At 40.9% G+C, this 15,326-nt stretch overlaps 1 protein-coding gene across 2 annotated transcripts in view; it reads left to right on the top strand.

Annotated features, from left to right (window-relative positions):
- The window catches only part of LOC117829582 (potassium voltage-gated channel subfamily C member 1-like), a 54,153-nt gene that overhangs the window by 17,603 nt on the left and 21,224 nt on the right, over window positions 1-15,326 (top strand). For both annotated transcript variants that reach the window (XM_034707155.1, XM_034707154.1), the window contains exon 3: window positions 13,510-14,491. In XM_034707155.1, the coding sequence (XP_034563046.1) occupies window positions 13,510-14,491 (982 nt within the window). The remainder of the gene's footprint in view (window positions 1-13,509; window positions 14,492-15,326) is intronic.

Below are 15,326 nucleotides of genomic sequence, written 5' to 3'. Positions count from 1 at the left end.
AATAGTAATTAAATAAAATAAGCAAATACACAACACAGCACCATTTTTCAATTAATTTGCTTTGTAACGTCTGAGAAATTCAATTAAAGGTGAGCATATTTCTTGAAAATCTCCCCCCTTTCCCCTGACAATATAAGTAAGTCGTTCCAATACAATGCATGATGCCTTCTCCTTCACCCACATATGCATTGAGGGCACGTCCACTTTCCTCCGGTCTAAAGATATCAACCTCCTGGCCTGCAGGAGTCCAAAGTCGATGAGTTTTAGTTGTCCTGAGGTAAAAGTACAGTTCTCTGGGTGTATACCCAACAAACACATCTTTGCTTCAAAAGGCACACTCACTCCAGAGGGAAAGTATTAATTCAAACAACTAAAAAATTGTATCAAGACCGCAGTGCTCTTAAAATCTTAAAATGATTGATCTTGTGTATTTTGTTAATTCTAAATACAACTTTAAAAAGCAGACACTATATCTACAGTCATGTTTAATCTCAGCTTTATTAGGGTTACATTTAAGATATTGTTATTAGAAATAATCTGTCCCTTACCTTTTTTAACATCCAAACAGTGGGCTGTGTCCTATGCAACAGTGCAATACACCAGTATGAAAGGCAGAGAGTGGTATATTATTGTTTTATGGTATGCTGGACACAGAGCAATGTGGCTCAGGTTGACAGCACCACTTACTAACATCCTCTCTTTCTCTCTCTCTCTCATTAGATCATAATCATGCATTTAAAGAAAACAGTGGTGTGGTATTACATAAATAAACCTTGTGGAGTGTTGGTTTGTTTGAAAGGAAGTTTAAGACAACAAGTGACCAGTGGAGGTGGGTGAAGAGAGTCCTGGTGAATTAGTCTGGGCTGGGCAGTGAGTCCGTCTGTATCACAGATCAGTGCTCCTGTAGGCTGAGCTGAACTACTCTACCGGTAGGCAGCAGGATGGCGATGACAGATGGTACTAGAAAGAGCTACACAGCGTCACAGAAGCTGCACATTACTGAACGCAGGACGTCAGTTTATATAAATAACCCAAGCTCTCTTTGTCTTTACCGGGTTAACAGGTTAGTCTACTGAATGTCCAACAATGTGAGATATGTCCACTACAGATTTCCAGATCTAAAGTAAATGTTTAATCTGACAAACAGACAAAATAAATTGTTAACAGTTATGAATTGCAATGAATCTAGTTAATATGTTCATAGAAGGTGAAACTCACTATTTGGCACCTTCCCTAAAGGAGGAATCAAAAGAGGAGACTGATTTCTATCATAAGATCTGTATTCCCAGAAACAAATCATACAAACCTTAAACTAATGTCTTGTTGGTCTGGTTGTTGTCAACACATCCATGCTAACACAACAGATTTGTGATATTTATGCATGGTTGACCACGTGTCGATAGCTTGTGGCATTTACAAACAGTATCCCTGCTCATTCCTTTGGAAAATGACAACATAGAGTGTCACTTGGACTATTCCTGTGTGGCCATCTGTTTCCTCGTGATTGTCCCTCCTGTCCAAGTGGCAGTGGAGCGCAGGCAGAGCAAATTAGTGTTTTAAATGGTGAAGTGATCTAAGGAAGTGTGTATTAGTCAGATGCAAGAGTCAATTTGGATGGAAATATATCAAAATGTCCTCTGGATATTGTTGACATGCTGACATTTTTTCAACATTTGGCTGTTTAATAGCTTTAATTTTTTTCACATTTCACTGTCTCTTTTCTGATGTAGCTATGAGGTAGGAAAGTTACTGAAGCACAAAAGGACAGGGGGATAAAGGATGGAGGGGCTTTAGAAAAAGAGGAGGGGGAGGAAAAAAAGACAAGCGGTCATCACTGCTTTTAGGACAGGGACAGCTTTGCTTTACTTGCTTTACGTGTCTGAAAATACAAGCAGGACGGCCGAGGTTGAATGGAGAAAGGGAGGAGAAATAGGAAGATTGGATGGGCGTGAGGGGGGCTGCATCGCAAGGACAAATGCACATGGTATGCTGCAGTAATATGGACAGAATACAAAGCAGATGAGAAGGAGTGGACACATGTTAACCTCCATCCATGCTGTGTTTTTTTTTGTCTTTAATCAAGTGTGCAAAGGCTGCAGTGGGAACTGAACACAGGGGACCTGATCACTCAGAGCACACTGTGATGTGTTGACTAACCAGGCTGTATGTGTGTATGTGTGTTAAAGCTTACCAGTTTAAACATAAGCGTGTCAGGGAGTTGAGTCATTCAGGGAATGTCTGAAAGAGAACTTTGCTTTATGATTGAAATTTCACCAGGATCACTTCCAAGAGCGCTGACCTCAGAGAGTCAGTGTATCCAGCGCTCCGAAAGTAAAATATACGCAAGGATTACCCAGAGCAGAAGCTAATTATACCTCCAAGTTCAGTGCCACCTCTCTCCAACCTCCAACGCTCCTCCTCCTTCATCTCAAGCTGCATTTAGGTGTTTAATGAGATAGAACTGATGCATTTGTGTGAGTCTTGCACGTTTTACACACATGCAATCATGCAATGACATGCAACCATCCTGTCCTGTTCCTCCTCTCTGCCTTACCAGTCCCACGCATAGACTGTATAAAATATGGATGTAGTATCCGTGACGTCACCCATCTGTTTCTGAAGCGCTGTTTTGAGGCCAATCGTCGGTGGCAGCCATATTGCTGCTGTGGAACGATTGTGACGTAAAGAGGCGGACTTTGAGCCTCCTAGCCAACAGCTACAGTGTTCCCGCCTGTCGATCAGGTCAACTGTGCCACTCATTGGAGGACTCATAATCTCAATATCTATGAACTTACCACGTTATGAAAAAATTCACCCCCCTCATAGTGTGTGACGATCGAGAAATGAGCTACCCAGCCTACACTCGTCTTTTGTACCAGGCTGTACACACATTTATTTCTGCTGTACAGATAAGTTTTTTTGAATTGGTGTGTATGTGGTTTCCGGTACTTCCGGAGCCAGCCTCAAGCGGATCCTCGAATGATTTTAGACCGGAGGTTGCCGCTTGGTCCCACCCTTCTCCCTTTCTCACCTTTCCTGCCCTTCATTATCCTGCAGTGTCCTGTGTTGGGTGCTGCACGACCCCTAACAGGGGCTTGCTATTTTCTGATTTACCTGCCCCTCCTGGCTTGGACAACAGAATCCTCCATGTTGATTCCATTTTCCCTGAAGTGAGACTTGGCTGCAGTTCCTCTGAAACAGACAGACAGACAGACAGACAGACAGACAGACAGACAGACAGACAGACAGACAGACAGACAGAGACAGACAGAGGAGGAGGGGAAAGGGTCACAAGAATGTGATATCTCCTCTGATACTGTTTACTGTAACGTCAGTCTGTTATTAGCAGCTGTCATAGATCCCCTCTTTCAAACAAGCTAAGGGTTCACAAGATCACCTTGAAACATGAACTTTCCTTAATGTTAGAGCTGCAGCAGTCACATTAACTGACAAGTCTGCTGTACAAAGAAGATATCAGCCTACATTTTCTGTTTTGTCTCATGTTTTTGTTTTTTATTGTGTTATGATAGAAAGAACACCTTCAATAACTTCTGTATTTGGTTAAAGTGATGTAGCAGGAACCATTGGTAAACCAGAAACTCACATGTTATCTTTGACATCAGACTAATGACTAAAAATAATACTAAACAAATTAGAATTTAAATTAAAGACTGGGTCCTGGGAAGAACAATCTGGTTTTTAGGTTTAGGTCAAAGTTGGAGCTTTTCCCTCCTAAAATCAGCTGCATATGCGACTTAAAATGATGTTTACTAGTAGCTGTCAATCTAAACCAAAATAAAATAGCTGAAGGAGGCTGAAATGCTCATTTGAGCAGGAAAACTAAAACATGTCCAGACAAATATTCAAATATGATCTATTGACACTGAAAAAGTACTGCTTACAGCAGTTTAAGATCAACTACGTATGACAGCTACTTATCAGCATTTGTTTAGCATTCAACTTCATAGTGATCCAGATGAATGAAAGCAATTAATAATTGCAGACCAAAATTGAATTTGTTTTCAAAGTGATATAAACTGTAGTTGGCAGACTTGGCACGAAACAACTGCCTGATTACTGTAACTGTGGCTAACATTGTTAGACACGTTTTATACACCATGCCAGCACAGCTTAAACTCACATGAGGCAGCCTTGAGGTTGAGGGTCATAAACGACTAAAAGCCACTAAAGTAATTCATAATTCAACACATGGAAAAATGCAACAGTGAAAAAAACGAAAGACTGTTCTGTTCTGCTATCCCTCCCTCTCTCTCTCTCTCTCTCTCTCACTCAGTTTTGCTGCCTGTCCATTTTACACGCCATGTGCCAGAAAGGAACTCTCCCCCTGTTGACATTTGAGTCATTCCCTTTGTCTTCTTGCAGACGATTTGACTGTTCGATTTATTATTTTTGTAGTCTCAGTCTGAAGAAGCAGTACCTTCAATTACACCACAGAGTTTCCCAGGGTTTATAAAAACAATGATGAAAACAGGGATGATGATGATGATGAAGATGATGATGTTGATGATAATGATGATGATGGCACAAGTGAAGGCTTCTCCTGAAAGCCACACAAGGTTAAACTGACGCTGCACACTAAGTGGCCACATTGAAAATCTCTGAGTGATGGCTGCAGTTATTCACCTAAGATAATAGATTAATCAACCGATCCCAGACTGAACTGTTCCCTCAACATGCCCTTCAGGAGAACGTTTTGTATTTCACATCATTTGAACGTTCATTTTTCATGCCTCATTCATGTGCACATTTCACATCATCCTTCAATGTCTTCTTATCATTGCTGACTCTGCAGTCGCCGTCGCCCATTTGCTTTGCCCTCTGGGAGAGAGACTCCACATCCCCCGTCTTACCAGGCGTTGCTCGTCATACTAATGCTGATCAAACAACCCCATCAGGGTACGAAAGCTCTGTTAATAAGAAGCAAATTCCCTTATTTGTTTTTGTCAAGGTCACTCAGCTTTCACCTCACAATCTTTTATTGAGCAATCAGCAGCCGCAGCCAACGATCACAATCTCCTCTCTCCTCTACATTCAGCCCTGTACGCCAGCTGTAGGAGCAGTATTTGGCTCAGTCCTGTCCTTGGTGCCTGAAAGCAGAGGCTAACGCAGTGGTTGTCATGGTGACAGGGAGCCGGAGCAGGGCTGTGGTAATACTGTAATGATAAAGCTCTTCTGGATGGTGCCGCAGTAAACACAGCGCCACTAGGGTCCCGTTAAGGAAGAGCGCAGCACACCGCCGTGCATGCAAAACGCCTGTAGGGCTAATATCACCTCTGACAATCTCTCCTCGGTTATATCACTTACATTCACGCTCCCTCAGCACCTCCACCTTTTCTTCTCTTTTATCTCTTCTTTATTGCACTCTCACTCTCTCCAATCCCCACAGGTCATTGTCTTCTCTCCCTTGCTCGACTTTTTATCCCCCTTACCTTCATTCCTTTGCTTTCTCTTCTTCATTCATCTATCAAAACACAATCAATGCTCTCCATCACCAACTTCCTTTCTCGCTCTATCTCTCTCTCTCTCATTCTCTCTCTTCCTTCTCTGAGTCCCGCCCTTTTAAATTTATGTTGATGATCTTTCCAAATCTAATTTCAGAGTCTCGAGCGCGTGGAAGACTCTATCGGGCCTTGAAGGTCAGCAGGGCTGCAGGTGTCACACATGGTAGCTCTCCTTTAGGGAATTCGATGCTTATAACTTCCCTCCAGTAATTCAGTGTGCTTCATGATCGTAAATTTGCAGCATTAACACACAAATACATACCTTCACGTTGTAGGGAGAGAAAGGATAGAGGGAAAGAACAGAGACAGAGGAGATAAATAAGTGCAAAGTGACAGATTGCTCCTCCTCCTTTATATCGTCTTCCTCCACCTCTTGTCTTTCTCTCTGTCTCCCTCTCCATCACCTCAATGCAGCTCATGTATCTACCACTCACTATCTGCAATCACACACCTCCTGTGCCTATAAGCTGTTTGTCTCTCTTACATTGTGACTCATGTCTACACACACACATACACACACACACACACACACACACACAGATAGAGAGAGAGAGAGGAGAGAGAGAGAGAGAGAGAGAGAGAGCTTTAGCCTGGTACTCACGCCAACACATGCACGCATACAGTATAAACAGTATATAGACAGACTCACCCACACCTGCGAGCTACATACAAATAGCTTCAAGTATGTTTCATGACCACTCTCACAGTGGGGTTGCTTTTGCTCTCTCTGTACTCACACGACAGATCTCTGCTTGACAAGCTGCTGCATATTTAACCAGCTGCTGTGATGGATTGATCAATATTGATTAGATGTTCAAATCTACAGTGTAATCCACTGTGCGCTGCCATCTTGAGGCACTGTGTTATTAAATTACAGACACCATGGATGAACTTTTCTTTAATCTACGCAGTTATGGTAATGTGGTTTTTTGCCATACTTTGGTCAAATACAGTTCATGTTAAATGTAATGCATTGTTATTTGTGATCTATTTGAACTGAACAGATCCAACTCTCTTTAGCAAAATTCATTTGTTAATAGAATGTAGAACGCCTTTTTGTCATTATACAATGCACAAAGAAATGAAGGAAAGCTCAAATTAAGGTGAACATCATTCAGATATCTGCAGTAACAGACATCTGCAGTAACAGCAAACATGCATTTAAAAAAGAGATCTATATTACACTGTTGATGATGTATATTACGCTTTCAAATATAATAATGTATATCGCATTGAAGATAATATATACTCCATTAAAGATGGTTTATATTTTGCAGTGAATAACATATAGCGCACTATTAACAATATCATAAAATCATATATACTATAAATATGTATTGCACTGTAGAAAGAGTATTTATTTCACAGTAAATCATGTAGACTACACTGTAGTTAATCAATATTGCACAGCATATAATGTAAATTGCGCTGTAAGTAATGTATCCTGCCCCAGAAAAATATACAGCACTAGTATAAAAAACTGCACTGCAGATAATGTTCAATGCACTATAGAGTAAGTATATATCTTTTTTTCTGTCGCCAGTACAAAAACATGTTACACCAGTAAAAAAGCAAGTTGCACCAGTACAAAAATATGTTGCACAAGTACAAAAACATGTTGCATAAGTACAAAAACATGTTGCACCAAGGCAAGGCAACTTTATTTGTATATCGCATTTCATACACGAGGGCAACTCAGTGTGCTTTACATTAAAACATTAAAAGCATTGGAAATATTCAGACAAGCACAAAAGAACACAATTAAAATGACACCAGTAGAAAAACGTGTTTCACCAGTAGAAAAAATAGAGAAAAAAAAGAGTAATATGTATTGGGGGGATGTCAGAGTATATTTGTGTTCTTCTGGGTCATGGCTCCGGGGAGGAAGCTTCAGAGTAGCTTTGATACAAATGCCAGTATTGCTTTGGGTGAGGATGCTGATATTGGCTCTAGTCATGATATCTGTGCTGATACCAGTATTGTAATAGGTGTGTAATTTAAGTAGAAGCTTGAAAAATGCCTGTTGTAATTTTTCCTTTTTTTGTTACACTTGTAGTAAAACAGAGAGACTTTGTAGTGGCCGGTATTCCAGTCTGATAATGATACCAGGAAGGACAAAATGATATCATCAGGACATCGCTAGTCCTCTGTACAGATTGCTTCCTCACTGTCGTTCAGGAACACGCTTAATGTTTCAGTCTCAGGTTGTCAGATTAAAATACCGATGTGTTATATCCTGTGTGTCTAAGATTTCCCTGCAGAGTTCCCACCTGACACCAAAGTTTAATTTAGGGAGAGAGAGAGGGTGAGTCTGCAAATCAGGAGAGGCTTTGAAGTTGCATCACAATTCTCGTGTGTCTTTTTTTCTGTATTCATACCGTTCCAGCCAGACGGGAGAGACAGAATGTCTTGAGAATATTGTTTTTGTGTGGGAGTATGTTAATTCAGCAATGTCTGAGTGAAAAGTGAGATAATGGCCTGGATAAAAACTGATAAACACTGTACTTTTTTATTTATTTGACTTGATTACAACAGGTTTTTAAACCCTCATTTATCGGTTTTAAATTTCTATATCTACATCGACTGCAACGTTTTTTTTTTCTTGCAGAAATATATGTTTAGAGGTTGTATATGACATTTCTTAAATCAAACTTTACTCAGCAGCTTTCCTGGGGGCAGAAAATGACCCTTGCTATGCTTAGCTACATTTGACCAAAAAGGATATAGATATGTGTTTTACGTATGTTGAAGTTATATTTAGTGCAATTTTGGGGAATTTTTGTTCATTTCTAACAATTACATTAAAGCTGCTGTGAGGAACTTTTGTTTTGTATCGATTCTGGCGCCCCCTGTGGACAAAGCGATACCTCTTACCTCTTGTCCTATACATGCAAAAGTAGTGTTTTCAACAAAAGCCTCATCCTGTTGTCTTCAACAGTCAACTTCATCAGGCAATGTGATTATTTTCCATGTAAACAGTCAAATAAAGGCTGTTTCTGAAGCGAGATGTCCATCATCTGGTCTGACACCTACCCCTCAGGGCGGTTTCAGGCATTAAAAATGACAACAGAGAAGGTGTCAGTGTTGCTGCTAATGGTCTTGTTTGCTATTGAAGGTCATAAAGAGGCATCAGTATCATTTTCAGTCTGTTTCTCAGCCAGTTCAAAACTCCTCACAGGGCCTTTAAAGAATCTGGAAAGCAAAATATATTTTTCATAAATGAGATTACATTGATAACTTGAAATGTTAAACCCCATTGTAACATCACCTGCAAATACTCCTGAAGCCTCAGCTGATGGTTTACTGTCATCAGATTGTATTTTATACGTCTGTCAGAATATCTCATCCATTTTGTTGTTTTGTTTTCAAGATCCTGACATTTTCTTACATGTAGGAAAAACACAGCTGACTCCATCCTTCCCTGTGGTTGGCAGAAGTCACTTCTACGGCTAGGACCTGTCATTTTCTGTTAGACTCCAACCACAAGACTGCTTCACTCCTTTCCTTTTCTTCTCATTCCTGCTCTTTTTTCTTTCCTCTTTTCCTCTTCCTTGTCCTCCTGAAAGACCTCTCTGCATTGACATAGTCGCATCCCTTCACGATCATCCCAACAACAAGCCACCTCGACTTGTTAAAGCAAAAAAAACCAAGCTCAGGATGCCTTCCTCTCTCAGTATTTGAATTTACCCACTATTTTGGCTTTCGCTCCTCAACTCCCCTCTCTAACTGTGCTCTGTCCTTTCTTCTGGATTTCTTCAACTTTTCTTCTTTGTGCTTCTCTACGCATGGATCCACATCGTCTGGTCTCCCTCCTACATGTCCGCCCCCTCCTGTGTCTCCACCTGTGTAGCCAGTAGATATGATGTTATGCCACTTTTGCTTCTCTTTTCAGCTTTGACACTCAAGTATGTGTGTGTTTACAGATGCAACAACATCTCTGAATTATTAAAAGATTAACTTTGAGAACAGGCCAAACCATAATTTTCTTAAAGTTTCAGTTTCAGTACCGCTCACCTCTTCAGTCTTTTTATTTCTTACACCATTAATGTCATCATGAGGAATGATGGCAGCAGTAACGTAAAAAATAAGTGTTTAACACTTCAGGGTACAACTCTCCTTGTTGACCTGATTTATACCTGTGAACGTTTTTATGGTTTTCGTCCGAGGAGGGAGCATCCTGAGCAGGTCCAGCTGGTGCTCTCCTGCCTCCCCGGGACAGAGAGGGAGCTGGTATGGGGGGGAGTTGAGGTAGGAGGGTGATTGAGAACCTCAGCGTGTGTGTGTTTTCATGATACAGAGGGAGAGAGCACTGCAGCAATCTGAGAAAGTAGGTCAGACATCGACAAGCGAGAAACATAGCAGAGAAGAAAAGAGGTACAAGGAGGAGATGGCTAAGGAAAGGGAAAAAGGCCAGAGATTGAACGGGTGGGGGGTTGTGGGAATGAAAGGAGATGGAAAACCTGGAACAAACCTGATGAAATATTTTGGATTCACAGCAATTTTTTTACAAATATGTGTCATGATTAACTTGAAAATATGCTAATTGCCTTCCTCACTGCCCCTGTATCCTGCCTCTTTAAGGAAATTCCTTTAAAACAAAACAGCTTGAATAACTAACATTATCAATGCTAATTCAACAACTAATTGACGCCAATATACAAATTAGTCCTACAAATTAGCTATTGACTCTTCCTGACTTTCCTGGAAGGTCACTTCTTTGGCTAAATCCTCATCAGCTAATCTCCTCGATAAATACAGCGGCTCAGCGTCTTAAGTCTGCTTTCTGTCATAGAGGCACTTGGAGAAAAAATGTGTAGGCTTTCATCCAAAACCTAATTCAGGGAAAAAACTGGAAGAAAGAAGTGAGGCCTTTTAGGAAAAACAGCTCAAAATGTTTCCCTCCATTTGCTTAGTTATGAGGCCACCTCATATAAGCATGTAGCTCTTGATATTACATAAGGGCATAACGTCAAAAATACACAATGACACGCACAGTATGCTGAGGGCACTCAGGTTTCTTATATATACGTGCTCCATTCAAGTATGAACTACCTTTCTCTTTTGCTCTTCAGGCCATGTCTGTGTTTTATTATTTATTTGATAAAGCGCAAAGTATACTGTCTCTATAAATACTCTGCAGGGCCTGTAGGAATGGACCGCACAAGGGGGGGATTGTGCAGAAGCCACACACACACACACACACACACACACACACACACACTGGAGTTATCAAGCTACTGTAATTGATTCAGTAACAATTGAATTGGTTAAAGTGGAATAAAAAGCTTGAGTAGATATAGACAGTAAGCTAGCTGATCGTACAGATGACCAGTGCTAATAAAATTGCCTTTGAGTGATGATAAAAAGGAAGAAAACCAGGAAAATAAACTAATTGAGAAAACAACAGAGATCTCTATGATGATACTTAAATTATTAAACTTCTTTCTGCCAAGGGAATGTACCCTGAGGACAAAGTCTTGATAGTGAACAAACAAACATTGTGCTGGGAGACACTGTATTGTAGAGAGGATGCTATTTACACAAAAGGGTACTGATATAAAAAAAAAACTCACTAGACGTGGAAGGTAATGGTGTTAAATTAAAATTTGGACATTTATATTTGAAACGGGGTATTGTGTTCCTTTCATTTTGGTTCACAGGCATCTTCAGCCTCACACATCCAAATATGTTTCTTTTAAACTTGCACTTACTCTAAAGGCAACACTATGAGATTGTTCAAGTCCTCTTTTACGTATATGCAACATAACTAGACATGGATTGTACGCTAAGATTTACCTAAGCTTTGGGTGTTTAGACGACCAAATAAGCAAACAGCATCATCCTTGCTATTTGGCACCAGAATTACTACTTGGTTAAAGAAATGATTTATGTTTTATAACTGTAGCACCATGCTGGTCATAAGTTATGAGTAAGCTGTAGCTCAGCCACCTGTCACTGAGTTGGTGTAGCTCCAGTTAGTGCTCTACTACCTGGTTATAAAAAGCAAGGAGGAAGATTGCGTTTTGTAGAGTGCCCCATTTTGGCATTATGTTGATCTAGAAAATGGAGTTACCGTTGTATGTAGGCTGTGACCCGGCATATAACCATTTGACCGGAACAATGAACACTGGATATTAACTTTCAAGTTGGGCCGAATGCTGGGGGTGCTAGCTCTGCTTTTGTTTGCTACACTCAGTACTTTGACTCAGGGTACCCCAAGCGGCAAACTCTGGTCTCAAACTATGAAGCCCATGCGGAAGGGTTATAAACTGCAATTCATCAAGAATCCGCTTGAGGCTGGCTGCAGAAACACCGGAAACCACATAGACACCAATTCAAAAAAGACGATCTTTGCAGCATTAATAAACATGTTTACAGCCTTGTTCAAAAAACGGCTTGGCTCTATGTAGCTATGTTCTCTATCGGCACAAACTGTACTGGGGGAAAGTTTTTCTAACACGCCGGTTCAGAAGATATTAAGATTACAAGTTTCTGCCCAAATCAGGACATGACACACTTGACTCCCTGACGGGAACACATAGCTGTTGGCTAAGAGGCTCAAACCCCACCCCTTTACGTCACACTCTGCCTGGTTGAGTTCCGCATTTCCAATATGGCTGCTGCCGTCGATTGGCTTCAAAGCAGCGCTCAGGAACAGATGGGTGACGTCACGGATACTACGTCCATATTTTATACAGTCTATGGTTTACCCGCAAATTTGTTTACCCTTGTTTTGCCATGATTAGCAAACTGTGCTCAATTGTGTTTTCTTTACTTTAGACAAGTCAGTTAGTGCTATATTACATTTCTGTTTCAGTCAATAGGAAATCAGCTGCTTCAGAACATCCCGATTTAGGGGTGAGGGTTTTCTGTGTGCCTGCAATGGAATTTCAACTTATCAAACTTGTTAATGACATGAATAGTCTAGCTTTCTACTTTCTAAAGATAATTTACAAAATAAATAAATAGATAAATAAGTCAACTGTCCATTTTCAGGTTGTGTTAACACATCAGTTGGCAGGAAAACTGCAGCTCATTTTAACAGTTTCACCAAACTCCTGTTTTGAGGATTATACTTATGAGTAAGCTCTGTGACAATGATCTGTGGGACTGAAGTGCAGGTTTTCTGGACTATTGCGTGCAGATTATCAGTTAATTATTGATCTTATCCTTTCAGTTTAGCTTTAGCAATCAGCTCTAGCAGACTACCACAAAGAGGTTAGTATCATTTTTGACTGATCTTTCATTTTACGTTTTGAATTTAGAAGTACATGAATGCATTGCAATTTTCTCCCCTTTTAATTTGAGCTTTTCCTCATTTGTTGTGCATATCAGAGGTTTAGAATAGTCCTTGCAGACTGAAAAAAACTCACAGACAGGACTATATTGGTTTCAGTCATGGTAATTTCTTTGGTAGAGGTCAAGTGTCAGCCATTTGAAGCAAAATGTACTTGTCTTATTCATTTTTTTGTTTAGAGAACACTAAAAAGACTATCATCATTAGTAAGCTGATCTTTTCAATATGAAATTCATGGTATAATTAATAATCTGATGAACTTCTAACTGTGTGTCAGCATTTACTGATGGTGCATGATATGACAAGATACTGACAGCACATCTATTTTTATGGCTTCATCTTTCATTACAATCACTTGTGACTGTCACATATCATTTGATCAGAGCTTAATGAGTCTGATTATCCTTGGACTTTGTTCACAATGGTCAGACTGTGCCAAGGTCCTTTTCGGGGCAGATCCACTTTACTCCTTGGTCAGCAACAAAAACACTTGTTTCCTGAAGATTTGATGAAAAATCCAAGGATCTAAGAAGTACCTAGTGGTACTCCTCAGTGGTCAGGTTACACATATACCCATATTTCTCTTCCAATCAGTAATATGTTTGCTCTGTTTCTTTTCAATATTCTCTTGTGGGACTTTTTCTTGACTGACTATCTTTCTCTTGCTTCCTTTGTTTTTTTTTCTTCCAGTATGTGGCATTTGGCTCCCTCTTCTTCATCCTCATCTCCATCTCCACTTTCTGCATGGAGACACATGAGGCCTTCAACACCATCATCAACAAGACAGAGACAGTCTTAATAGGCAACGTTACACATGACGAGATCGTATACGAAGTGGTGACCGACAGCTGGTTGACATACGTGGAGGGAGTGTGCGTCATCTGGTTCACCATTGAGGTCTTGCTCCGAGTCACCTTCTGCCCGGACAAGTTGGAGTTCTTCAAAAGCACCCTCAACATCATTGACTTCGTGGCCATCCTGCCCTTCTACCTGGAGGTGGGCCTGAGCGGTCTGTCCTCCAAAGCTGCCAAGGATGTCCTGGGGTTCCTACGTGTCGTCCGATTCGTCCGTATCCTCCGAATCTTCAAGCTGACTCGCCACTTTGTGGGTCTCCGTGTCCTCGGCCATACCCTTCGTGCCAGCACCAATGAATTCCTTCTGCTTATCATCTTCTTAGCCCTTGGTGTCCTCATCTTCGCCACTATGATCTACTATGCTGAACGTATTGGTGCAGACCCTGATGACCCAACTGCCAGTGCCCACACTAACTTCAAGAACATTCCAATTGGATTTTGGTGGGCTGTTGTGACCATGACCACATTGGGCTATGGAGATATGTACCCCGAAACGTGGTCGGGGATGCTGGTGGGTGCCCTGTGTGCCTTGGCTGGTGTGCTGACCATTGCCATGCCTGTTCCTGTAATCGTCAACAACTTCGGCATGTATTACTCTCTGGCCATGGCCAAACAAAAGCTCCCTAAAAAGAAGAACAAACATATCCCACGAGCGCCACAACCAGGGTCCCCCAACTACTGCAAGCCAGACGCCTTGGCTATGGCTACTGCATCACCACAAAGGCTCCTGGGAAATGTCCTTGGTGGAGTGATGGGGTCAGGAGGCATGGGAGGTGACTGTCCTCTGGCCCAAGAAGAAATTATAGAGATTAACAGAGGTAAGAAAATCTGTTTGAGCTTAGCCCTTTGTTTTAGTTCAATTGCTATCATCTTACAATCCTCATCAACTGAAATTACTCAAGTTTTACATTTATTAGCTTTTTGGAAAGATATGTTAAAGTTATACTGTATTGTTGTCATTTTTACAGCCAAATTAAATTTGGGAGACCGACAAGCATTCTTTTTGAATATAAGCCAGTTTGCTGCCGGCATATATCAGCATACGTCGTTATGATCTTAGGGGTCAGGTTAAGGATTACAATGTCAAGAGGAGAGAAGTGGATGTACTATCAAGAAGTGATGCATAGTTGATTCTGGATCCACCCTGGAGAAATCACAGGCCCATCAGAACTCATGTGTAATTTATGATCAACTGGTAGGTTCGCAGTTGCCTTAAGGGCACCCATCTGTCTGTGCAAAAACAAACACTGCGGAAGGAAAATGAACTCAATTATCTATTAAAATGCCTAATGCTTCTCATTTTAGGCTGACTTCACATATTTTCTCACTAGCATGAGCATTAAGATCAGAATGAGTGGATAGTTTCTGCTCTTTGTTAAGTCTTTACATGCAGCAGCATCAGGCATCAGACACATGTAGCAGTAATGCACCATTAATGCATCACTTAACTGCTTTAGTCATCAGTGAGCCAGAAAATATTGGTTTCATCAGTGGTTTTACTACATCCTGTCTGCTTGGCTCTCTTCCAGGCTAAAGAGGCTCCTTCTAGGTTCTGTCAGGGATTTTTTAGTTGTCAAATTTTCTGACAACTTGCTCCAAGTCTGCTCCTCACAGTGATCACCACATGCTACGACACAACACAGAACGACACAC

The sequence above is a fragment of the Notolabrus celidotus genome, chromosome 18 (assembly GCF_009762535.1).
Source record: "Notolabrus celidotus isolate fNotCel1 chromosome 18, fNotCel1.pri, whole genome shotgun sequence".
Classification (NCBI taxonomy): domain Eukaryota; kingdom Metazoa; phylum Chordata; class Actinopteri; order Labriformes; family Labridae; genus Notolabrus; species Notolabrus celidotus.
This window is presented reverse-complemented; position numbering and strand designations above follow the sequence as displayed.